Source organism: Toxotes jaculatrix, chromosome 1, assembly GCF_017976425.1.
Source record: "Toxotes jaculatrix isolate fToxJac2 chromosome 1, fToxJac2.pri, whole genome shotgun sequence".
Lineage (NCBI taxonomy): Eukaryota > Metazoa > Chordata > Actinopteri > Toxotidae > Toxotes > Toxotes jaculatrix.
In genome coordinates, this window is record NC_054394.1 from 28,106,666 (window position 1) to 28,128,548 (window position 21,883).

The 21,883-nt window shown below is 42.1% G+C and overlaps 2 protein-coding genes across 4 annotated transcripts; one reads left to right on the forward strand and one right to left on the reverse strand.

Moving 5' to 3' along the window:
• Positions 1-199: 199 nt before the first annotated feature.
• On the reverse strand, positions 200-6,134 carry traf6 (TNF receptor-associated factor 6). 2 transcript variants are annotated; one of them, XM_041033212.1, is made up of 9 exons: positions 6,080-6,126; positions 4,905-4,921; positions 4,338-4,702; positions 3,973-4,123; positions 3,172-3,330; positions 2,971-3,042; positions 2,677-2,754; positions 2,232-2,555; positions 200-2,000 (listed from the first exon to the last, which is right to left on the reverse strand). In XM_041033212.1, exons 3-9 carry the CDS (start codon positions 4,658-4,660, stop codon positions 1,395-1,397), a joined length of 1,713 nt encoding a protein of 570 aa, XP_040889146.1. In that variant the 5' UTR covers positions 4,661-4,702; positions 4,905-4,921; positions 6,080-6,126; the 3' UTR covers positions 200-1,394. The 2 variants fall into 2 exon arrangements, with proteins under 2 accessions (XP_040889146.1, XP_040889137.1); XM_041033203.1 differs by lacking the exon at positions 4,905-4,921 and having other exon boundaries at positions 6,080-6,134.
• Positions 6,135-6,281: 147 nt separating this feature from the next.
• ttc17 (tetratricopeptide repeat domain 17) lies at positions 6,282-20,309 on the forward strand. Of its 2 annotated transcripts, none has more exons than XM_041041180.1 (25): positions 6,282-6,453; positions 7,241-7,330; positions 7,521-7,690; positions 7,843-7,954; positions 9,069-9,200; positions 9,303-9,412; positions 9,522-9,669; positions 10,399-10,538; positions 11,028-11,188; positions 11,534-11,646; positions 11,872-12,024; positions 12,313-12,419; positions 12,521-12,677; positions 12,883-12,954; positions 13,215-13,439; positions 13,974-14,193; positions 15,796-15,915; positions 16,155-16,450; positions 16,583-16,736; positions 16,846-16,966; positions 17,451-17,610; positions 17,953-18,036; positions 18,699-18,818; positions 18,945-19,088; positions 19,184-20,309. In XM_041041180.1, the coding sequence occupies exons 1-25, from the start codon at positions 6,283-6,285 to the stop codon at positions 19,313-19,315; spliced, it is 3,612 nt and encodes a 1,203-aa protein (XP_040897114.1). In that variant the 5' UTR covers position 6,282; the 3' UTR covers positions 19,316-20,309. The 2 variants fall into 2 exon arrangements, with proteins under 2 accessions (XP_040897114.1, XP_040897106.1); XM_041041172.1 differs by having other exon boundaries at positions 11,872-12,023; positions 12,303-12,419.
• Positions 20,310-21,883: the final 1,574 nt, after the last annotated feature.

The following is a 21,883-nucleotide window of genomic DNA, read 5'->3' on the forward strand; positions in this document are numbered from 1 at the left end:
GTGGTGATAAAACTGAGTGAACAGAAAAATCCTCCATGTTGGAAAAAGGTGTTGTCGATATTTGCTGATTATGTTGCAGCGACACTTTAAGGACAGAACGATCAAAGGACAGTGAAGCACGAAATGTTGAATTTGCACTTAGTAATTTTGACTAGTGACATTTCTAACCCTTACAACCTTAGTTTTCTTTTTTTTAAAGTACCCTGTGGAGCTTTAGTGTAAACACAATGTGTTTGCAGTTGACTCATCCAAATGATTGCCAAGCTGCTACCACATCACCACCACCAAACACCCAGAATAATACCATGAATCCAAGCGATCTCATCTAGCCGTCCTTTTGTTTGATGGACATGGCCAGACATGTCTCTTTGCTTTGGATGCTGTTCTCATCTTGTTTCACCTGCAGGTATATTAAAGAGAAATGGATACTGTGTTCCATGATAACACCCCATTTATTTCTAGAAAAGTTGCTCACCACACGCATTCAAGAAAAAATAATTCTTCAGATTTCCATGTTTTTGGCATGAAAATGAAGATGTTTTATATTTGTTGGTCTCATTTTGGGATAAAGATGGGTAATTTCAGTGTTTGTGGCATTTTGTTTTATATGATCCAGTACAGGAAAATGTTTTTTTGCACCCAATCATGTCAAGTTTCTCACTATTCCAACTGTGGCCACAACAAAAAATGCCACTCAGCTCTGGGCTGTCCCTGGTGGCTTATTTTCGCCTGTTCACTTTCTTCTTCATTTTCTATGGACTCTATGCACTATTCACTTTCACAACACGCCCTCTGCAGCGATAAAGAATGTGTGTCACATCTCTCACATGCCTCCATACATACTTGTGGATCCTTGTGTGCGTGCGCTAGTAGAGAATGAGGTAAAATAAAATAAAATGGGGATCTGCTTGTCAAAACTCTTCTCCATGGTGCCACTGGAGGATCAAAAACTCCACAGGGTATCTTTAACATTCAGCAGCGTCTCCAACAACCAGAAGAAGAGAGCAAAGTCTGTCTTAATTTTCAGTCAGAAAGAAGCAAGAATATAATTTAAACGTGTCATCTTGAGCTGGTGAAACATTGACAATTTACACAATTTGAACACGAGGCTTGCTGAATGTTGGTACCATATGCGTGAGTAAATACAAAAATTTAAAAGAATTGTGCTGTATATGTCTATTAAAACAAAAATTGTATTGACATTTAAAAGTTGGTAAACAAATAAATACTAGGATTCTTGCTGTGTCCAAATGTCAAATGGTTGTCAACATAAATCTTCCTCCTCCCCCTGATGTCTACCAATTAAAATGAACTGAGCAGTACTGAAATACCTACAGCTGTACTGTACTGACATGTCAGCGTTAACAGGGAGCCCAAAGATATGAGTTCTGACTTTAGTCCCTTGAAACCGATGCCTCAGGCCCTCTCGGCTGCACTGTTGGTCCCTCGCGGTGAGCCATATTGTCAAAGCGCGGTGTCACTTCACAGCGGATAAGTAGGGTGTCGTCTTTAATAAAGGCTCTCTGACTCAGCTGAGTAAGGTGCATGAAGGTAACGTAGCCGAATCCTTTGGGGTTGCGTTGGATGGTGGGCTTCTGAAAGGCTTGCAGGTCTGGCTTAGTTTCCATCACCTCCATGTGGTGCTGGCCCTCTGGGCTCTGGTCTAGGATTGCAAGCCGGATGGTGCCTTGAAATGGCCAAGTAAGCTGCGCGTCAAAAGCCCCTTGCATGGTGTGGACGAAGAGGGAAATGAAGTTGGAGCAACGCAGGGCATTGGGGGTCTGCAAGTGTAAACGCAGGCACAACTTGTAGCCTGGACAGCCTGTGTAGAAGCCGGGGCTGTGCTCAACCACCGGCTGGCCTGCTTCTTGATTCCGCAGGTGGGCGGAGAAACCTTTGAGGCGCCAGGTGAATACGCCGCGGCACTGCTGTGCCTCCAACTCTTTCACTGTCTCTTCCAGCATCGACACCCTACGCCTGAGCTCTGCAAGCTGACCCGCCTGTTAAAGTGATAGGAAAAAAGGTTTAAAGGACAGAAGTTTAAGTATATTTTGCTATTAGCTATAAGTTATACAGCTCCCCCATCTATTTCCTTCACTGTGGATACCTCCCCCAAAATGACCAAAGCCTACTAGGTATTCTTTTGTGTGCAAGTGAACATTGATTGATACTATACACAAAGTTATATTGTTTTCCTTTGTTGTTTAAAAGCAAGCATTTAGCTCCCCTACCTGTGTTTCTTTTAAGATGATGAGCTCCCGTAGCTGGTGATCCTGCTTCACCAATCTTCCATCCATCTCTCTGAGCCTCTGCATCTCTTCACTAGGCTGAGATGGAGAACAGTTGCTGCTGCAGCCTACAGCTCCTCTGGGCCCACTAGAGGCTGATACCGAGGCTGCAGCTCCTTGATCCTCAGAAGAAAGAGAAGGTCCAAGCACCCACGGGGATTTGGGTGGTGTGCCATTGAGGCTAAGGCCACGCAGGAACTCAGCCATGTAGCGCATATGCATCTGTGTGAACTCCTGCATGTGCTGAGCCAGGTTATGGCGCTGCATCTGCAGAGGCAAACTATTTTTGAGCTGATGGTACTAACAGTCGTGTAACAAACCAAGTTCCAGAGGATTGTTCCTACAGCAGTGTGTAAAAGATTTGTAACACACAAATTTGATCACCTACCCTCTCTTTACATCCGAAGATGCTAAAATTACAGGCGATGGGTGCTTTTGGGCAATCTGTATCACAGTGAGATTCCATCTGAAACAAAAATATCGTCAGCTCAGGACAAAAGCCATTTAAACTTTACTATTTGCAGAAGTGGTGGACGCCCACATCAACTGTGACTAGGTGTGGAATGGTTCCCCATTGATTAAATAAAAGAGAAGTTCCTGTCAACAAGATAACATTTCACTAAAAACATTCTGACTGACCTGAGGTTTTTTTTTTTTTCAGGGCAGACACTGTTACACTCACCTGGTCTCTGATCAGATCTAGCTCACAGTACTGGCACTTAACGTTGGCAAAGGGACACTGCTGCTCGTGAAGCTGAAGGATAGAACACCAGATTGTAAGGAGACTAATCCTCACTGATACACAATGCAGCTGTGTGATTTTGCTATGAGAACTATTATGGAAAAAGCAAGAGGAGCAGTCACATAAATGAGTCAACAGTACCTCTCTCTCTTCGTAAACAAAGCATGCCACGCAATCTGGACACGACATAGGTCTCCTTTGGCACTCAACAGTTTTGTGCTCTTCTAGGTGGCTCTTTCTCACAGACTGCTGGCACTGTGGGCAAGGCGCAGTGGCAAACTGACAGTGGGCCAAATGATTCTGGAAGGAAAAGAATATATTGAAACAATGCAGTTAATTTTATTCTGCAGCAGGAAAGCAGTGCCCCATACATGACAGTTGCATTGCTTATACCAGAGAAAGATGCAGCTCTTTTCTTGACATATATCCATTTTTTTTTCCTTGCCAAAATCAGAACACATAGGGTGACAGCCCCCACAACCCCTCATTACTCTTTAGTGTACAGTAGCGAGTTCATAAGATTCTTCACATCGACAAAGATCCTTCAAAGGCAATCTCTTTACACCTACTGGAATTATCAGCGATCAAGCATGAGCCCATTTGTCACTCATAACTCAACTAAAACCCTCCTGACTAGCTGTTGATTGGGGGTGTGAGAACATGTTGGAGCAGTCAAAAATAAGAGGTGCTGTTGATGACTATGGTGGTGATGACAGGAGAAGAGGCAAGCTCAGCTGCCAGTATTTTACTTGTTGCCAGTTTTCTTTCTTTTTTTTTAGTTAAACTATGATCACAGAACTATACAGACAATTTAAACTATGGTGCGATCCAAACAGGGTCATTTTCAAAATACTGTCCTTTCAACTAAACTTTCCTGTATCTATGTTGTTTGTTTGAGCTACACTCAAAATTAGAGATGAATGGCACTCTTGAAATTCTCACCTCTAAATGTCGCAGCTCCATTTTCTCAGAACAACCAGAGTTTGGACAACGAACAGTAAGTGATAGAATCTCCCGTTTAGCAAAGTTATCAGGAAACAGCTGGTCTTCTGACAGCATTTCATTGTCCACAGGACATCTCTGTCCTGTATCACTGTTTTGGAAGAACAGAAATCATTTAGGCTGAGCATTAAAATAATGAGTTTCAGCATGGTGCTTTGTATTTCAGCAGGAAAGCTAGTGTGAGTTCTGTTCCTAGTAAAGAAATAACAGTGCTTCGAGAATGCACCATGAATATGGTATTAACAAATGCATTATTAACCTAAGTTAGTCTTCAATGTTTTTTGGAGAACTGAACAATAACATACCGAATGGACTTTTCAATGCAGTTCTTGCAGAAACGGTGACCACATGGTGTTTGAACAGCATTCCTCAAAGCCATGAGGCAGATAGGACACTCATATTTGCTCTCTAGGGGTGGGTCAAACTCCACGTCATAGCCCTGGAGCGGGGCAGTAGTCTGAAAGCTTGAGGAGGTGCTGCTGATAAAAGTGCCAGGGCTCTCTGATGGGCTGAGAAGGGATTCCCGCTTCTTTTCCATCATTGCCAAGGCACAACACAGCTCTCCACCAAGAGCTCCTTCATAGCTGTCCTCCTCCAAACTTCCCTTAGTGCTTTCATAGCAAGCCATATGTGGAGGGTGGGACACGGATCTCCAGAGTCTCCTTAACTCCTAAAACACCAAAGGCTTTAACATAAGATACTATAATGGCATGCACACACTAGTACACATTACTGTTGGTTTATGATTCTAATAGCATTTCTATGGGAATAATTTAGGGCTGAAACTAACAATGATTTTCATTACTGAATAACTGTTTTTTTTTTCAAACAACATATAAATATAATTTTTTTTTTTTTTTCAAACAACTGACCTGAGCTGGTCTTTAAACTGTAAGAACAGAGTGAAAAAAGAAGGTCATCTCTACAATGATATGGTCATTTTTTATGAACAGTCAAACAATAAAACCATTCATGCCATTCATATTTTAACACGTGTTTTATGTCTCACTGAGGTGAGATTATCTGAGGTTTCTCTTTTGTTTTTGTTTTAAGCAACATCAGCACACATGAATACCGAATCCAGAGTTTCTGCAGAATTCACCTAAATTTAAGACTTTTTCAGAGCTTTTTAATTCCACAAAGAATGCAATTTAACATCTGTTTCACACTGATAATGACCTTAGAAATAACCTTGAAAAATATCAATAAAAACCAGCAAGAATGATAAGAACTTATTCAGATAGCGCATAAATTTACAGATAATTTTATGACATTTTTGTCAGAACTTCACAGCAGTTTATATCAATAATTCCCAGTAAGATCATTCATTAACCATTAACCATGACCTGGACCTGTGTCAGTAGCAGAAAATGGGTTGGATTTCACATGAGGCCTGAGGTCTGGAGCAATAGTAAAGGGGATTTTCCAGCCAGCTTTTGATAACATGACAAACGAAAATATTGTATAACTAGCATTATTGCCTACAGCAGGTTTGAAAACATATTACATCATTATAACATAAACCTATGTAAATGAAAATAAGACTTTTTGATAGCTTTTAGGGACTTTCTGAGGAAAGTGAAAAGTCTGCTTTTTGCGACTTTTTCAAAACCTTAAGTTGAATAATGCTTTTTCTGATCCTCTTATATAAAGAAATATACAGTGGACAATATAATATCAAGTACAGAGATAATAGCATAGGCTGCAGCTGTGCATACAGAAACCGCATCTACTACTCATACGGTTATGCAATGACTTAAGATTGTAAAATATATATAGTGGAGGTGTCGAAACCGGAGCACTAAAGTCTTGACACCTCCACTCAATAAACTGCGTTGGCAGTGTTGTCACTTGATGGACCAGTCATCCCCCTGGATGCGGAACTGCAACTTCGAATCTGTGTGTGCTCAAAGGAGCATAAAAGACAGATCCTGACCAAACCAAGAAGCCCGCCAACACCAGTCTTCATCAGCAACACAGCGACTACAGTATTAAAGTGCTAGCTGTGTGTTTATAAAAGCAGATATTGTTCTTACAACATACGCACCTTTTTGGCGTGAAATCTCCTCAGGCTTTTCGTTTCATCGAATTTCCTGTTTTTTTTTTTCAAACGTCATCAAAGACAACCGGTTGAGTTTCTGATTTTTTTTTTATTTTCTCTCCAATTGCCCGGTGAGGTCGCGAGCAGCGCCACCTGCCGGCGGGAGGCTGGTCTACCGTTACTGCCCCAGAGCAAAAGAAGACAGAAAAATGGCGGACATCAGAAAAATCTGTCCTGAGTCTTTGCCCTGTCGTGTCAACTACTCACGAAAAACATCATTTCAGGGGAAGCTTTTCATTCTTCTCTGCGTACTTATAGTGGACTCCGGAGGAGCTACGACTCACTGGGTTGTCACAGAGGATGGAAAAATTCAACAACAAGTATGCCAATTAGCTAGCTCATTGCCCTGCTAACGCTTACGTTAGGTGGTTAGCTTCTCTAGCTAACTATTTTTGTTAGCTATAACAGTGCCGTTTTGTTGTGTGGTGTTATTGGTGTGTTATTTTAGTAGTGCCATTTGAACTCAGCAAGACTGGTTTGCCGGTGGTGTGTTGGGTTGAAAGTCTGTTTCACCATCTACATGTTTCCTCTTACATTAACTTGTACCTAACCTTATCCTAACCCTAACCACGGAGGGGGCGCTACGGCAAACACAATTCTGACGGTTGGAAAACATTAACTGGTGGTGGGACAGACTTCGACACAAGACCCCGGCTTCGGTTACGTTGCACACGACGAGAAAGCAGCATCAAAAATCGTTTTGTTTGGCTAAGTCGGTTAGCTCAAACAAGCTACCTTAAAACTGACGTTATCGCTGGATGATTGAGGTCAAAATGACCCAAATGTTTCAGTCCCATGTCAACGACCGCGATTTAAATCGCTTATAAGTATGATGTGCGTTAATGTTCATTGGTGCCAGCTGTCTGAAAGCTGTCACTACAATTTAAAGAGATAGACCGCGTTGATGTCAGTGTGACAGGCTCTGGGGCTCTGATAAGCTGAGTTTGCACGTCTGCAGATAGAGTTAGATCATAGACTGTTTCTAACATGTCTCAACAGCACTTGAATGTACTGTCATATGATTGAATCAGTCCGCCGGTTGAATTTGTTTTGCACTCACTGCATGCATATGTATGTTAGTCCTTACCGCACTACTTTGTGTTTCAGGTTGACTCACCTTTGAATCTGAAGCATCCACATGACGTTGTGATCTTCATGAGGCAAGAGACGCGTGTAAACTACCTCAAGAAGCTGGAGGTGTGTGATTTTCACTTTGTTAGTGTCATGTGGAAGGATGTTATCAAAGTATGTTGTGTGATGTTTCATTTGGGTCATGCAGGTTAATCTCTCCAACAGCAGAGTTTTGGCATTACATATTCTGTCAGCTGTCCATTTCTTGTGCATGCACGTCCTCACTGATTGATTGTCCTTGGTTGTTGTTGAGCAGAAGCAGCTAGTGGCACAGAAAATTCACATTGAGGAGAATGAGGACAGAGACACAGGGCTAGAGCAGAGACACTACAAAGAGGATCCAGACTGTGTCATGGCTAAGGTACCCCTGGGGGACCTGGATCTGTATGATGGCACTTATATCTCACTGGAAGGCAAAGACATCAGGTAAGTTCTCCTCAATAAAACATGTAATTGTTAACATTCATATTCTGATCTCAACTGTGTTTCTGTGAAGTGGATGGGGCACCATATAGCCAAATCATGGAAGTATTGCATGCTTAGTGACTAAATGTTTTTTCCCCCTCTCTTCCCTGTAGTCCTGAAGACTATGTAGATTCCCGGGCAGCTCTGCCCCCAGATCTAGAAAAGCCTGACTGTGCAAAAGTCTTTGAACTACCTTATAGTATCCATGCTTTCCAGCATCTTAGGGTAAGTGGAGGTCACACTTTGACTCATGTAACCATTTAAGTTACCTTCATCACCCATTGAATATTTTGCTAGAATTAATATGTAGTAGTCAAATGTGGGATGAATATCAAGAGTGGTCTTGAAGTATAGATATAAGTGTTTTGATTTTTCCTATTATTCCGTGTGCTAACAGTAAAAGCTGGCTTATCTAGATCAATTCTGGCAGAGGGTTACTGAGGCATCAGCTGGCCACTAGATCAAGTCAAGCATGCACCAAAGTTAAAGAGCACAAAAGATGGCATATGAGCAGAACATTTTCTGGCAGAGACTTAGCAAATATATGAATATCAAAGGTTACTAAGTTTCTCAGCCCTGGGAAGCCCAGCCAACCTTATCAAACTAAATGCAGTGGTAAGGGTTGTAACTATCTTCAGTATTGACCCAAAGATCTTTATGTGAAATGTAATCTAAAGGCCAATATTAGAGGCAGCTACAATGTTGATAAGAAGAAAGCTGTGTGAACCATCCTCTTGTCACAGCTCAGAGAGAAGCTGGTTTTGATTCTATTCAAAGTCCAGGCTTTGGTTGTAGTTTATCACAAACATTGTTTAGATAATATGTAGAAGTAAATTTGTCTTTGTTCCACATGAAGACATTTACATTCTGTTACCCTTTTTAGTACAAGTCACTGTAATCTGTGTCTCCAGATCTCAAGAACAATATGATTTCATCTTAAGGTTGCATTCAAGTCCAACAGATTTAACAGTGCAGCTGCTGGGTAAAGATCAGAGGAGAGTACCTGTGAATAAAGTTGATATTTTGCTACAGTCAGATAACTCCTTCCCATTTCACTGAGTCATTGTTTTCTTTTTTTCTCTTTATTTACTTCTTCAGGTTGGGTGGTCCACTGGGTGGTCATTGGCACATCATATTTATTTGTACATAGTTGCAAAGGCGTGTGTGCTTGGGAAGTTGGGATGCTGTTTATCTAGTTGTAAAACACTTGAGGATCTCATGTTAGCCTGTCTGCCAGTTGAGGTCATCTGTGCACTGCTTCAGTGGACATGTAGCCTCTGTTTGACGGATCAAATGCAAAAAGTCCGAGTCACTGACTCTTCTGATTTGTCTGTTCCAGGGTGTGCAGGAAAGGGCAAACTTGACCTCCCCACTTCTTTCTAAGGAGGATCCCATTTTTAGTTCACTCTCTCATAAGCTGGGCCGCAGTGTTGATGAGGTGGGCCACCGCATCCATCAAGGATTACTGAGGGTAAGTTCTGCCTGTACAACTTTGCATTACTAAACTACTTCTCCTTTGTATTTATTTAGAGAAGAAGTGCATGTGTCCTGTCTTCATAATTGTCTTTTCCAGAATTCTTCATCCTGGGTTCTGTACAACATGGCGTCATTTTACTGGCGTATGAAGAACGAGCCTCAGAAGGCAGTGGACTGTGTGGTGCGTGCCCTGCATTTCTCCCCAAGGTATTGTCATGCTGGCCAGAAACACACTGAACCGCTATACTGTATATGAGCCTGCTCACAAGTGTCCACATTCCCATGCTGTGTGTGTGTGTGTGTGTTGCACTTGTAGGCAGCATAAGGATGTAGCCCTGGTCAACATGGCCAACATCCTGCACCGTGCCCATTTCTCAGCAGATGCTGCTATTCTTGCCCACGCTGCCCTGGACCTTACCTCAGATCTCTTCACCAGCCACTACACCTTAGGCAACATTTATGCTGTAAGTCAACAAGAAACACTTCCGCTGCAGTAGAGGCTTATGTATTTAAACCAAAGACTTAACCAACTGGTTACTGGAATTGTTAACACCGTACAGTCACAACTATTGTTGCCTGAATCTGTCAGCGCCCTCCGATAATCAGCTTGGTGTGTCCTTACTGTGCCCTTAAAAAGTATTCACCCCCTTGAATGTTTCCCCTTTCACTGCATTTCATTCATTAAATTGAGTTATGGCTAATATAAAACCTTTAATGTCAAAGTGAAATGTATTACAGTAGACGCTTACAAAACAATAGTTAATAGACTTTTATGATCTACCAGGGAAAACTGTTGGAAAGTAAATTTATCCAGTGAACAGAATGATTGATGTATGTTTTGGGAGATCAATGTGCATTAAGCAAATGTAGAGGTGATCTGTTTCCCTTTTTTGCTGCCCATCTGTCCATTGTGATTTTAGCTGTTGATAAGAAATAAATAGCTAAATAGCTTTTTTTTTTCCTTCTATTGAGACAGTAGGACACAGGAGAGTGATGTGGGACCTAATGTGGTGGCAGATTTGTTGATAATGATTTTTTGCTCACCACAAGTAGCAGAGTTTCAGGGTTCCCAAAACACTAACAGGACAGAATACATTTATGTCCTAGTATGACTTCTACATGGAATAAATCAGTATCTGACCTCTGCAATATCCATGATCTGTATGTCTCCTCTTCTATGGCCGCCTGACCAGATGCTTGGGGAATACAACCACTCGGTGCTGTGTTACGAGCAGGCACTGCAGGCTCAGCCAGGCTTTGAGCAGGCCCTGAGGAGGAAGCATGCTGTGCTCTGTCAGCAGAAGCTGGAGCAGCGTCTGGAAGCCCAACACAGGTAGGCGAGCACGCACACACACACACACACACACACACACACACACACACACACACACACACACACAGATAACAGAGAGACACAAATGATAAACTATCAGCTTACCACTGTTCATTATGATCCTGGGTTAGGTCGACTGTGTAGGCATTCTAATAATTATTTCTCCTCTTTTCTGTTTCTTTTCACTGTTCAGAATTTAAAAATACTCATATTTATGATCATGAACTAATCTTTACATATGGGCTTGTAAGCTCATAAGCAGAGTACTGCACATGATAATACCAGAGGCTGTCCACCATATTTCTGTTTGAAAAATGATTGGTTGGTCTAGGATTTCAACCTCTCTCTTTGCACTTTCACCCCTCCACTGTGTGTAAGTAAAGAATAGTACCCAGAGGTGGCAGAGAGTCGGTGCTTTGTTCATGAATACAGTGGATCTTTTTACAGATAACCTGCTATGTTTTTCTGCTAATTGTCCTGTGTTTGTAGATCCCTGCAGCGGACACTGAATGAGCTGAAGGAGTACCAGAAGCAGCACGACCATTACCTTCGCCAGCAGGAGGCACTGGACAAACACAAGCTGCTGCAGGAAGAGCAGATCCTGCGCAACATTATCCATGAGACCCAGATGGCTAAGGAAGCCCAACTTGGTAGGGTAGATTGGCTAATCTCATCAAGAAAGAACTTGTGCTGGTTATGATTTGGCTTATTCTATTCTAGACAAATAGCAAATATTGATAATTATGAAAAACAAGTGATATCATCAGGCATGTGCTCTGAAGTATACTAATTTTGCAAAGGGTGAAGCTTAGCCATTGGCTGTGCAGTCGAGATAAATGTGAGGCATGAGTTAGCAAGTTCACTGTGTGAATTGCTTGAAAAGATGTGTCGTCACATTACTCTGGCTTTAATCGTCAGGCATATTGGTACATACACATTCTTTTATCCTGGAGCATAGAGCAGCGCCTGAGTATTGCGTGTCATGTGTGTTCCAGGGAACCATCAGATGTGTCGGCTGGGTCAGCAGCAGCGCAGCCTCTACTGCCCCTTTGACCTGCCTGTGCGCTATCACCGGGGTGATCTGTTTGAACATGTCCACTATGTCCAAGTGAGTCTTGAGATATTATCATGTAGCACATTTATAAGAAGGAGGTGATTATTAGCCCGGGGTTTTCCCTGCAGAGATCATCTGAACTACAACGCACTGTTCTTTCTCCACAAAAAGAAGGAAGCAGATTAACAGGAAAACACTTCTTTTTCACACATTAATGGGGAAAGTCTTCTGCCAATTCCTGTTTCTGAGTTGTTTCTGTTTCTCTCTCTCTGTTCTTAGTTTGGAGAGGAGGTGTCAGTGGCGTCCAGCGTGGCGCTCGTGTCAGAGCGTAACTCAAACCAGACAGCAGCCAGCCCCCAGCTCCACCCCTCTGTGTCCGGAGACCAAGACCCCGCTGCTGCCCTCTGGGGCAGCCATCAGGATTACACGCAGGCAAGATAAGAAAACTGCATGCAAATTCATGTTTTGCAGGTCAGCTTCATGACTGCGGAGAATGTCATCAAATTTAGAGTCAAACTTTTTATTTTCAAGAAAAATTTGCGGGGGCCTTGAAAACATTAGATCGCTCAAAGTTGTGATCAAAAGATCACAAATTCCTGGAGAGACTAATAAATGTGAAATTTTTGTGTGACTTACCTGTATACTCTTGATAACACTTGATAATAGATGGTGGTTTTGAAGAAACAGAGTTGCTGAAAGTGTTTGTTTTTGGACATACAGAGGATGTTGTGGCCTCAGAGGACTGACTGTGCCCACGAGTACCCAAGTGTTCCCCCTGCTCACCTGCTCCCGACCTACTACCTTCCACCTGAAACACAGGCCCTCAGGTTAGTACACATTACCGAATGGGGGTATTTTTTTTTATACATCAAAACTTACCACATAAAAATGACTTTGGAGTGAGATATATCTCGTTGTGTACATTCAGCCCGTTGGCAACTCTCCTCTATGGGAAGAACAGTCCTCCTCAGACAGTAGCTCTGCCGGACTGTGGTCCCATCCCTCAGCCATATCCAGCTCTCCTGCCAGCCTCTCTAGACTGGCCACTGGAAGAAAAGGAGCTGCCAGATCCCTTTGCCTCCCAGGTATCTGTTTGCCTGTTTATTAATGTTTTTGTGTGTGTGTGGTTTGAATAGGAAAATGACTGGGATACATACCCATGTGCAGTATGTTTACAGAATTACCCTGCCTTTATCTTATACGTCTGTGTTTGTGTGTGAGTTTTTTCTATGGTATGTGGGACTGTGCAGAAAAACCTCCATTCATGTATATTACATTGTGTGATTACAGATCCTGCAGTTACGCAGTGGAGGATGGACGCTGGAGCAGATTGGCTCCAGAATAGCTCAAGCTATGAAACAGGTAGGAGAGCTCCTCACTGCTTTGTTCTTCTAGCACAATAACGCATTTCACTACCTAGCGTAGAATGCTTGTGAGTTTGAATCTGTGGCGAGTGATGCTTTACTGAGGCAGTGCTCACACCCTAACTTAATTTGTCATGTTGATAAAAAAAAGTCTCCATCCCATCTCGGATTTGATCATGAATGACTGTAGCCACTCCAAAGTGCTCCCTATTCAGCCCATCACTTTCAGAGCTAACAGAAGTTTGTTTGTGTATATAGGCCACTATACCCCGCTGGCAGGTCCACAATGAGGCAGCTCTATTCTGGCGGGCCAAAGGCAACGGCAGCCGTGCCCTACAGTGCCTGCGCCAAGTGTTGAGCTCAGCTCCGCCTTCCCACCGCCACTTGCCCCTCACCAACGCTGCTAACCTGCTGCTACACCACGGCTTGACCACCCACGCACAAACACTGTTGGAGCAAGCATTGGTACTCAATGCATCTGAGGTAAAGGCACGTTGGTAAATAACCTGCGGGGTTTTACCATCTTGGCGTTGCACACATACACTGTATTACTTGTACTTTACACTTTTGGCCACATTAGGAACATGTTTGTTTACACAAATAAGCAGCTCCTTAAGTCAGTCAGTCACCATATAGGCCCTTTATGGCCTATATGTGACGTGTCTGGAGCAAAATGTACTTTGTCCAAACTCACTATGAACCAAACTATTTGGCACAAAAGTTGATCCTCTTTAAACCAAGGCTTGAAAACAGGGACTTGAAGAGGTAAAAGGGATGTGCCCAATGAAAATGGCCGTAAGTGTAAACAGTGCATGTTGATGATAAACCAATCCAGGAACCACAGAAAGATAGATACTCACTCAATCACCATAAACTGAGTTTAAAAAAAAAGTGCATAAACCTTGTTTTGTCCCAGTCTCTCTGTAGGGTGTGCACATATCTGCCAAAGCTGAGTGTCAGTTTTCACATATGTTACCCATCAGCTAATGCTCCTTTGTTTTGTTTTGTTTTCCTCAGCCCCACACTCTGCTCAGCGTGGTGAGCGTGCAGTTGGCCCAGGGCAATGTGACAGGTGCTCTGGCCTTGTTCCGCCACGTTCTGGTGATGGCCCTTTCCTCCTCCTCTTCCTTCTCATCCTTTGCTGGCTGTGAACAGTGTCGTACCAGCCTACCTCTGCTGCGCTGTCTGCAGTTCTACCCCTTCCTTTACAATCTTTCACATCGACAGCCCTGCTCACGTGAGTAACTGAAACACGAACAGGATTATTTTACTGTATCCCCGAAGTATAATAGACTTTTTTTCGTAGGATTTACTACTTTTAGAGGGATATGCTCTGATTTCTGAACCGCGGTACAGATTCAGGACATCAGCAATGAGCAGGGAGAAAGTTTAGGGATGTGGGCAGGTACAACAAGATTAAGTGGGATGTTTTTAAAGAGATATTTGAATGTTTTTTTTTTCTAATGTCTAACAACTGCAAAAATGGGGGTTAGGGTTTCTTCAAAACCTGAGCTGTGTACGACACAGATGGACAAATCTACAAATCAGATCAGCAAATCCCTGGGCAGCATTTGCTCTATATTGCTCACAGTTTACGTACAGTGTGCACTTTGTTCTGAATATTTTATATCTCGCTTTGATGATTTCAGTGTTTGTCCTATTCTGACATGCAATACAGCCATTTAAGCAGAACCTGTCTACTTGTTTCTAAATGTAGGTTTTAGTTTCATGTTATCTGAAACATCACATCAGTGAAGGAATGTTTGTACTACTTTGCAAATCTCATGGCCTTTATTAAAAGCTGGTGAGTCTAAATTATTCCTCTGATTTTAATTTGATTTTAAAATGAACTCTACCAGTTGGCCATACTGAACTGAAAATGAGCCACGGACTGCTGTGGGCCCGACACTCAGAAACCCCACATGTTGTCCCTTGAATCTGCAAGAGTGACTGTGGGAAACAAGTAGTATGTTGTGCTTCTGATGTGAACAGAAACTGCACCTGCTTCTTTATTCATATCAGTGGGAGTGAAGAGAAAAGTGCTTTGAAGTGGAGAAATTTTGCCACTCAATAATTTAAGCTGCAGAAAATAGCTGATGCCAATTTTAGAAGGGTCTATATTTTATTCTCCAAAGCTAAATATTGCTCCCATAAAGCACGCTGAGTACATGAGGTCACAAAAGCACTTATAAAACATACACCAACCTTAAGGTTGGGGCAAAAGTTAAAATATGCACCAAAAAAAAAAATCACAAACATTTCTTATATTACATTTTATGGTTGGCTGCAGTTCCTCCCACGTGTTTGATCCTTTTAGCTGTATTGCTTCGGTTAAATAAATGGTAATAATGTGGGCTTTCCATCTTTTTTTCATGGTTGTGGAAAAACAAAATACCATACATAGATTCACAATCTTGGTTAAGTCTTAAACAACCGCATCTGAGAAATGGCATTCATTGCCTTTCAGGCTCCTTGTGTCATAAACCTTGAGGATAGTTAGAGTTTGCTTGCAGCAGGTGCCAAATAATGAAATACACACAAAAAATAAAACCTAAAAGGAAGGGCCTACATTAATATGGAAGACAGTAATCCACAATAACTCTACAGCTCAGCGTTATGATAGCGGCATTGAGTGTAGACTAACTAACCAGCAACCACAAAGACCTACCTTTTATATACATTTGATATTTGTGTTTGTCACCTGTTGTACATCTTTTTATGAGTTTTTTTGCTTATGCTTATTATGAATACAGCTTTCTGAGAACCACCTAGTAAATATTGGTCTACCATCATGGGAAGAGTTAGAGTAATAATTTTCCCTCTTCTCGTAATGATTCAGAGGGCGATGACTGCATGGCCGAGGAGGACCTTGGTATACAGCTGGAGGAATGGGAGGGGAGCGAAGAGAAGCAGGATGCACCAGCCATTTCTGCAATGGAGGACTCCCTGCTCTTTGAGAGTAAGAACATGATGATATATGAAAGAATCGAGAAAATCTTTCCACAGCACTGTTGCAAAGAGTGTGTGGTCCAATGACTGGCGAAATGTCACTGAGAATTAGACCACATCGGTCTCACGTGTAACTTAATTTGCTGCCCAGGAAAAATATTTATGGGACCTCAAATATGTTTCCTGTACCTGAACACCACTGTAATAGAATTCTTTCATTTGTCTTGTTTTCGTACCTGCCCCTCCCAGAGGTTATCTTGGACAGTAACGGGTCAGGTGAGGCAGCTGGACAGCACCGGGCTTCCCCCTCTGCCTCTGGAACAGCAAAAATGGCCACCCCGTTTGGAGGTGGAGGAGTGGAAGGGGAGGAGGAGTGGCAGCTGAAGGAGGACCTGATGGGAGCCTTTGAGGGAGCGCTGGATGTCGGAGGCAAACGAGGGGACCTGCGAGGTATCCGGGTGCTAAAGAATGACCGTGTCATGGGCGCCCGTGCCGGCGGTGGGCCCTGCTTTGGAAACTGTGAGGATGATGAGGGAGCAGAGTGGGTAAGTGTGTGAGCTCACCCTGACGACAGAGTTGAATTTGCTTCACCTTCCTCCTGCAGATATGAGCAGGACTCATGGGAAGTGTGTATAGCTGTTCTAAATGTGTGAGTGCCTTTTGCTGTTGTTCATCAGATCACCTTCCAGGTAAAGCGGGTCAGGAAGGCTAAAGTGGATGGGACAGAGAGTGTTGCCAGCTCTGATGACACCCAGAACGCAGAGTCGCTGCCTGGAGGACACTCTGTCTTGGAGATCAGCGGGCCAACTATCCCATCTCCTGGCCCTTCAGGTACCACACACACCTACATTTTACACCGAAAAAAAAAACCAAAACACTGAGGTACTGGACTTCACCCAGCTGAGAGAGATGTCTTTGTGGCTTTTGTGTTTCTGGGCAGGTCGCTGGAGGGACTACACAAGTCTTGGCTGGCCAGGGCCAGAGGAGTGCCAGCGAACACGAAGGGTAGACCTCACCACTGTAGCAAGCACCTGGTTGGCTGTTTCTGCCAAGAACATTGAGTAAGACTCTCGCTGTCCCATGATCATGGTCTCATTTTCATATTATATTACAACAAGTCAGTTCCAAAGGGTTTTTAAATAAGATTCATGTATCTCATTTTAGTGGAGTCAGGATTGCTCTAAGACAACTTGAGGCGTTGCCAGTTTGCTGCGAAGCCACGCCCTCAACAACATTTTTTTTATTTGATGGCGGCCATGTTTTTGGAATGTCTTTGTTTTAGAATTGTGTGTCTCAGTCATGCAAAGCTGTAGTTTCCAAGTTTAGTGTTGATTTAGTCAAACTCCAGAAAAGTAGATGTCACTTTACTGTATTGGACTGTACTGTACCTTGGCAAGCATTTAAAGTCAGCTGATTTACGGTTGTTTACACTGCTGCCTCTTTGACACCCTTTCATCACAGCATATCAAAAACCAAAATTCAGTAAACACAGTTTTTAGTCTTTTATGTTTAATTTCATATTTTCTCTTCTCTGTCTCCTCTCAGCATCACAGAGCACATAGACTTTGCCACTCCACTCCAGGAGCCAGCTGCTGAGCCTTTATGCAGCGCCAACCTGGCTGCCAGCATGCACACCCTGGACCACCTGGCAGGGGTGGCCAATCGTGCCGCCATCCACTACACCGGAGAGAGTCAGCTGCGTGAGGTGGGCTGAAGCACACTTCCCTTTGCCCTTCTAAAGATGCTGTTATCTCTATCACAACAATAATAAACAGAGTGACAGATAAGTTGCATTATCAATCAAAACTAAAACTACTCAACACATCTAATGATTTCATTCAAACGAGTTTCATTTCCACAGGTGACACATGTGAAAATGCAAAACTTAATGTGAATGATTCAGATTTCTAGACTAAATAAGATCTTGGCCGGGGTACCAGAAAAAAAAATTAAAGAGCAGTCCAGTAGATAATGTTAAAACTTACGCAGCTAAGGTTTATATAGCTATTAGCCGTCTTTTAGTGTCTCTTCTTGTCCTCACCCCCAGGTCCTCCAGAACCTCGGCAAAGATAAGTTCTCCCCTCAGTCCTTTGAGCAGGTGGGCACACGCATCGCTAAAGTACTGGAGAAGGTAAGGGTGGCCTCTGCTGGTCCCAGTTTGCCTTGTTTTTATTAGAAATGTGGGCTTTAAAATAATTGATGTTGCCAACTATCACCTGAATGTACAGCAGCAAAGAAACAAACTGAAACTGAAACACGTTCAGTTCAGTTCTGCTGGTTCAGTTCATCTGGTCTGAGCTATCTGAATGAACTCCTCATCATTCTTAATTTCCTCCAAATATAGGTATTTCAGGAAACCCAACAATTAGAGCCATTAAAGACAGATTTCCCCACTGAGCAGAGAGGCAGTGTCTCTTCAGCAGAGTTTGAGAGACGCTGCAGACCGCTCAGTGTCACGGCTGCTTACAGCATTATTCAGACCAGCCCTGATCTTGCAGTTTGTTGTCCTAATTGCGGCCTGGAAGACATTTTCTGAGGATTTTCTTAAAAGTGAAGACACAATTGAAGACGCAAGTTTTTGTGCTATTTTGTGAAAAATTTAAGTAACGTAAAAAAAAAAATTGAAAGCCTGCAGGAAAGAAATAAGTATTTGAAGAAGGTGTCATTACTGTGCATAATTCATTAGCAGTAACACCCAACTATTTTTACTCTGAATGAGAACACTCATTACACTCAATCAGTTAAATTTCAATTTGATCATGTTTTTCCCTTCTCTAATCCCTGAAAATGTAGAATCAAACATCATGGGTATTATCCAGCATGGCTGCACTCTACTGGAGGGTGAAAGGTCAAGGCAAGAGAGCCATCGACTGCCTACGACAGGCTCTCAACTACGCCCCCCATCACATGAAGGCAAGTTAGATATCAGCTGTTCCCAACACTTAACCTACTTAGTACTTATACTGAATAAAGGATTGTTTTAAACCTGAAAAAAAAAAAAATCAGTATTCTCTCTTTTTCTCCTGAAATGTTAACCAGGACGTGCCCCTTATCAGCTTGGCCAACATCTTCCAGAATGCTCGGCTGTGGGAGGACGCCCTCACAGTTGCCCGTATGGCGGTAGAAATTGCCCCGCACTTTGTCGTGAATCACTTTACCCTCGCCAACGTCTATATAGCAATGGTAATGACCGCAGCAACACTTTATAACGTGTTACAGTAGCACAGTGCTGCAGTGTGTCCTTGCGGTGACGCTGTGTTTCTGTTTCATGGCGACAGGAGGAGTTTGAGAAGGCCATGCGCTGGTACGAGTCTACGCTGAAGCTGCAGCCGGAGTTCGCCCCCGCCAAAGATCGACTGAGAACCATTCAGTGTTACCTGCTCACCAAGAGGGAACGCCGTCAGCCCTAAACCACTCCACCAGTTTGATCCCACCAGTACCCTGCAACCATGCACACGCCAGATAAAGAACACAAAGACATGCACGCACACACACACACACATATCTGAAGAACACAGATAACTTACACAGAATAAAAGTGTAAGAAACTTGCATGTGGTTCAAGGTGAGGTATCGGGATTCATATCCAGACATATATTGCTTTTTCTCTTTGAGGTCAAACTTCCCAAAGAATTAGTGAACGTCACAGAGTACAACTGTAGATAATTTTTGCCCCACAACTTCTCTGTTAAATGCAGGACCTGTTGTTATCTTAACAATCCAGAAATCAGAACTCAACTCAGTTTTTTTTCTAGGTTTGCTTGACTATCAAACACGGAAAAAATAAAATAAAATTCCAGTTAATTCTTCTGCAACATTTTGATCACAGTCTGTGCTAATTGGAAGAATAGCTCACATTGTCATTCTTGGAGACCTTTTAGCATTGTGGTTTGTGGAGGTGGCATCTAAAAGAAAGAAAATAAACAAGTACATTGTTCCATTGTTCTTAAGGAACAAACATACTACAACCTGTAGATGGTGCCATGTTTTAATTTAATGTTTAAATTGGATATTTTTGTTTTTGGAAAAGGATATTATACAGTATTTGCTTGAATCTTTTGCTGAGATGGTAAAGAATGTGCTTCTCAACTCAGAAGTTAAATAAGTCGAACTGAACAACGCGGCCTCACTATTCTTGCCTCGTGAAATGGATGGGAATTCTCAGTTTTTTGCACTTTTTTCTATATCATTCCTATTTATATGGGACCTACAAACTGTTTGATTTTGCTCCAAGCTAATTTAAATACAAAAAGAGAGGAAATGAAATATGCTATTACATTTGCTTCTTAACTTATGGAAATCATCAGGCGGAAAAAGGATTTGCCATCGACCATCTATTAAAAAAATAAATAAAACTCTAAAGTTGAATCTGTATTAAATGTACAGTATTAAAGGCAATGTGTGGATTTCATCAGTTCATTTCTCTGCATCAGTTCTTCAACTGGAAATTAAAAACAAAATGTTTGGACTCGTTGAAGCTTAAATTAAACTGCGGGCGTTGTAACGTCACTTTACAGCCACAGTATACGAATCGATTGACAACTATAAGTAAACATTAACACAGCTGAATTTTTTTTTTCCCGGTAAATATTTTGAAACCAACCTAATGGTGGCGCTGTCCAACATGTTTAAGACACACTTCTTTTATCAGCTCCTCCATTCTCTCCCTCTCTGTTAATCCAAAATGCATTAGGTTTCTCTGTGAAGTCACTTTTTCAATCAGAAACAAGAAGAAATCCACATCATGTGGTTGTAATATCACGTATTTTTAGGAAAACCAACATCCACGTCATCAGTACTTTGACAACCGATCCATAATTCAGCTCAGTTCTAACAGAGAATATTCAGTTTATGTTTAGAAGGAGAGTGAATAATGATTGTCTGACTTGTATAGACTTGTGTTTTTAGTTATGGTGGTATAATTATTTTACATCCACTAATCAGACTGTGTGGTGCCTTAATGCATATCAGACATGGAAACTTAATTACAAGGCTCTGCCATTGCAGACTCTTCTAACTGGATAATGAAATGACACTATTACAACTCAGCATCATAAAAGCTCCAGGATTTCCCAGTGTGATATCCACAGCGTGATCATCATCAGGACATATTCAGCATTCAATGGGACTGATTTTACCATCTGTATTTCTGTGTATAATCAATGGGCTTGTTTCACTTGTAGCACTCCTTCATGTCTGTGTAACATACAGTAACATTAGGTCACAATCTGGGTTGTGAGCTGAAATTCAGTTTATCTTCTTAATTTAACTGATCAGGTTAATGCCTGGAAATCTTAAAAGATTTAGCTTACTATTTATAAAGATATCAAAATCAAAATAATTCATCATTTTTCCACATGAACACCTTTTCTTCTTTGATCCAGGCACCGGCCACTACACACCACAGTAATGAATCAACATTCAGCCTCTTAACAAAAGCTTTGGATGCCACTCCGCACAGGAAGTGATGCTCGTTGAGGTGATAGACACAACATCGCTTTCTGTAAAGTAACTGTTAAAAGTGGCAAAAGCCGATTCTAAAAACTGCAGGTTGCACTGGCTGCGACTGCAGTGAGGTGGAGCTTCCAGGCGATGAGTGCTTGCTACTTAAGCAACTCAGCAGCTGTGATGCCAGGTTTATTAAAAATAAGATCCTCGTGGATTATTATTAATTACCCCGTAGTCCAGAAAGGAAATTTTAAAGCAATAATTAAATCTTGTCACTGACAACCTGCTGCTGCCAAGTCTAAACTGTATTTTGGAAATCTTAAGAGTTTGACTTGAAGACACTCTTACAACAATCTGCAGATGAGAGCATGTGCTTTCTAGTTTTTCTGATAGGTCAGAGGTGTAAATTAAACATTTAAGGGCTTAGAATGTGTTTCTTGTTGTTAAATTCCTGTTTAATAATCTGTGGGGCAGTGACAGGATTTTAAATCGACAACAAATCAGTCATAAAGTGAAGCGTTCAGTGTTTC

Bases quoted from the DNA above. Each gene is read 5' to 3' on its own strand.
- traf6 (XM_041033203.1), bottom strand. From the start codon at position 4,660: ATGGCTTGCTATGAAAGCACTAAGGGAAGTTTGGAGGAGGACAGCTAT. The intron at 3,043-3,171 runs GTACTGTTGACT...TCTATCCTTCAG, and splicing joins TTGTTTACGAAGAGAGAGAG to CTTCACGAGCAGCAGTGTCC. The intron at 2,001-2,231 runs GTAGGGGAGCTA...TCACTTTAACAG, and splicing joins TCATCTTAAAAGAAACACAG to GCGGGTCAGCTTGCAGAGCT.
- ttc17 (XM_041041172.1), top strand. From the start codon at position 6,283: ATGGCGGACATCAGAAAAATCTGTCCTGAGTCTTTGCCCTGTCGTGTC. The intron at 6,454-7,240 runs GTATGCCAATTA...TTTGTGTTTCAG, and splicing joins ATGGAAAAATTCAACAACAA to GTTGACTCACCTTTGAATCT. The intron at 11,189-11,533 runs GTAGGGTAGATT...TGTGTGTTCCAG, and splicing joins GGCTAAGGAAGCCCAACTTG to GGAACCATCAGATGTGTCGG.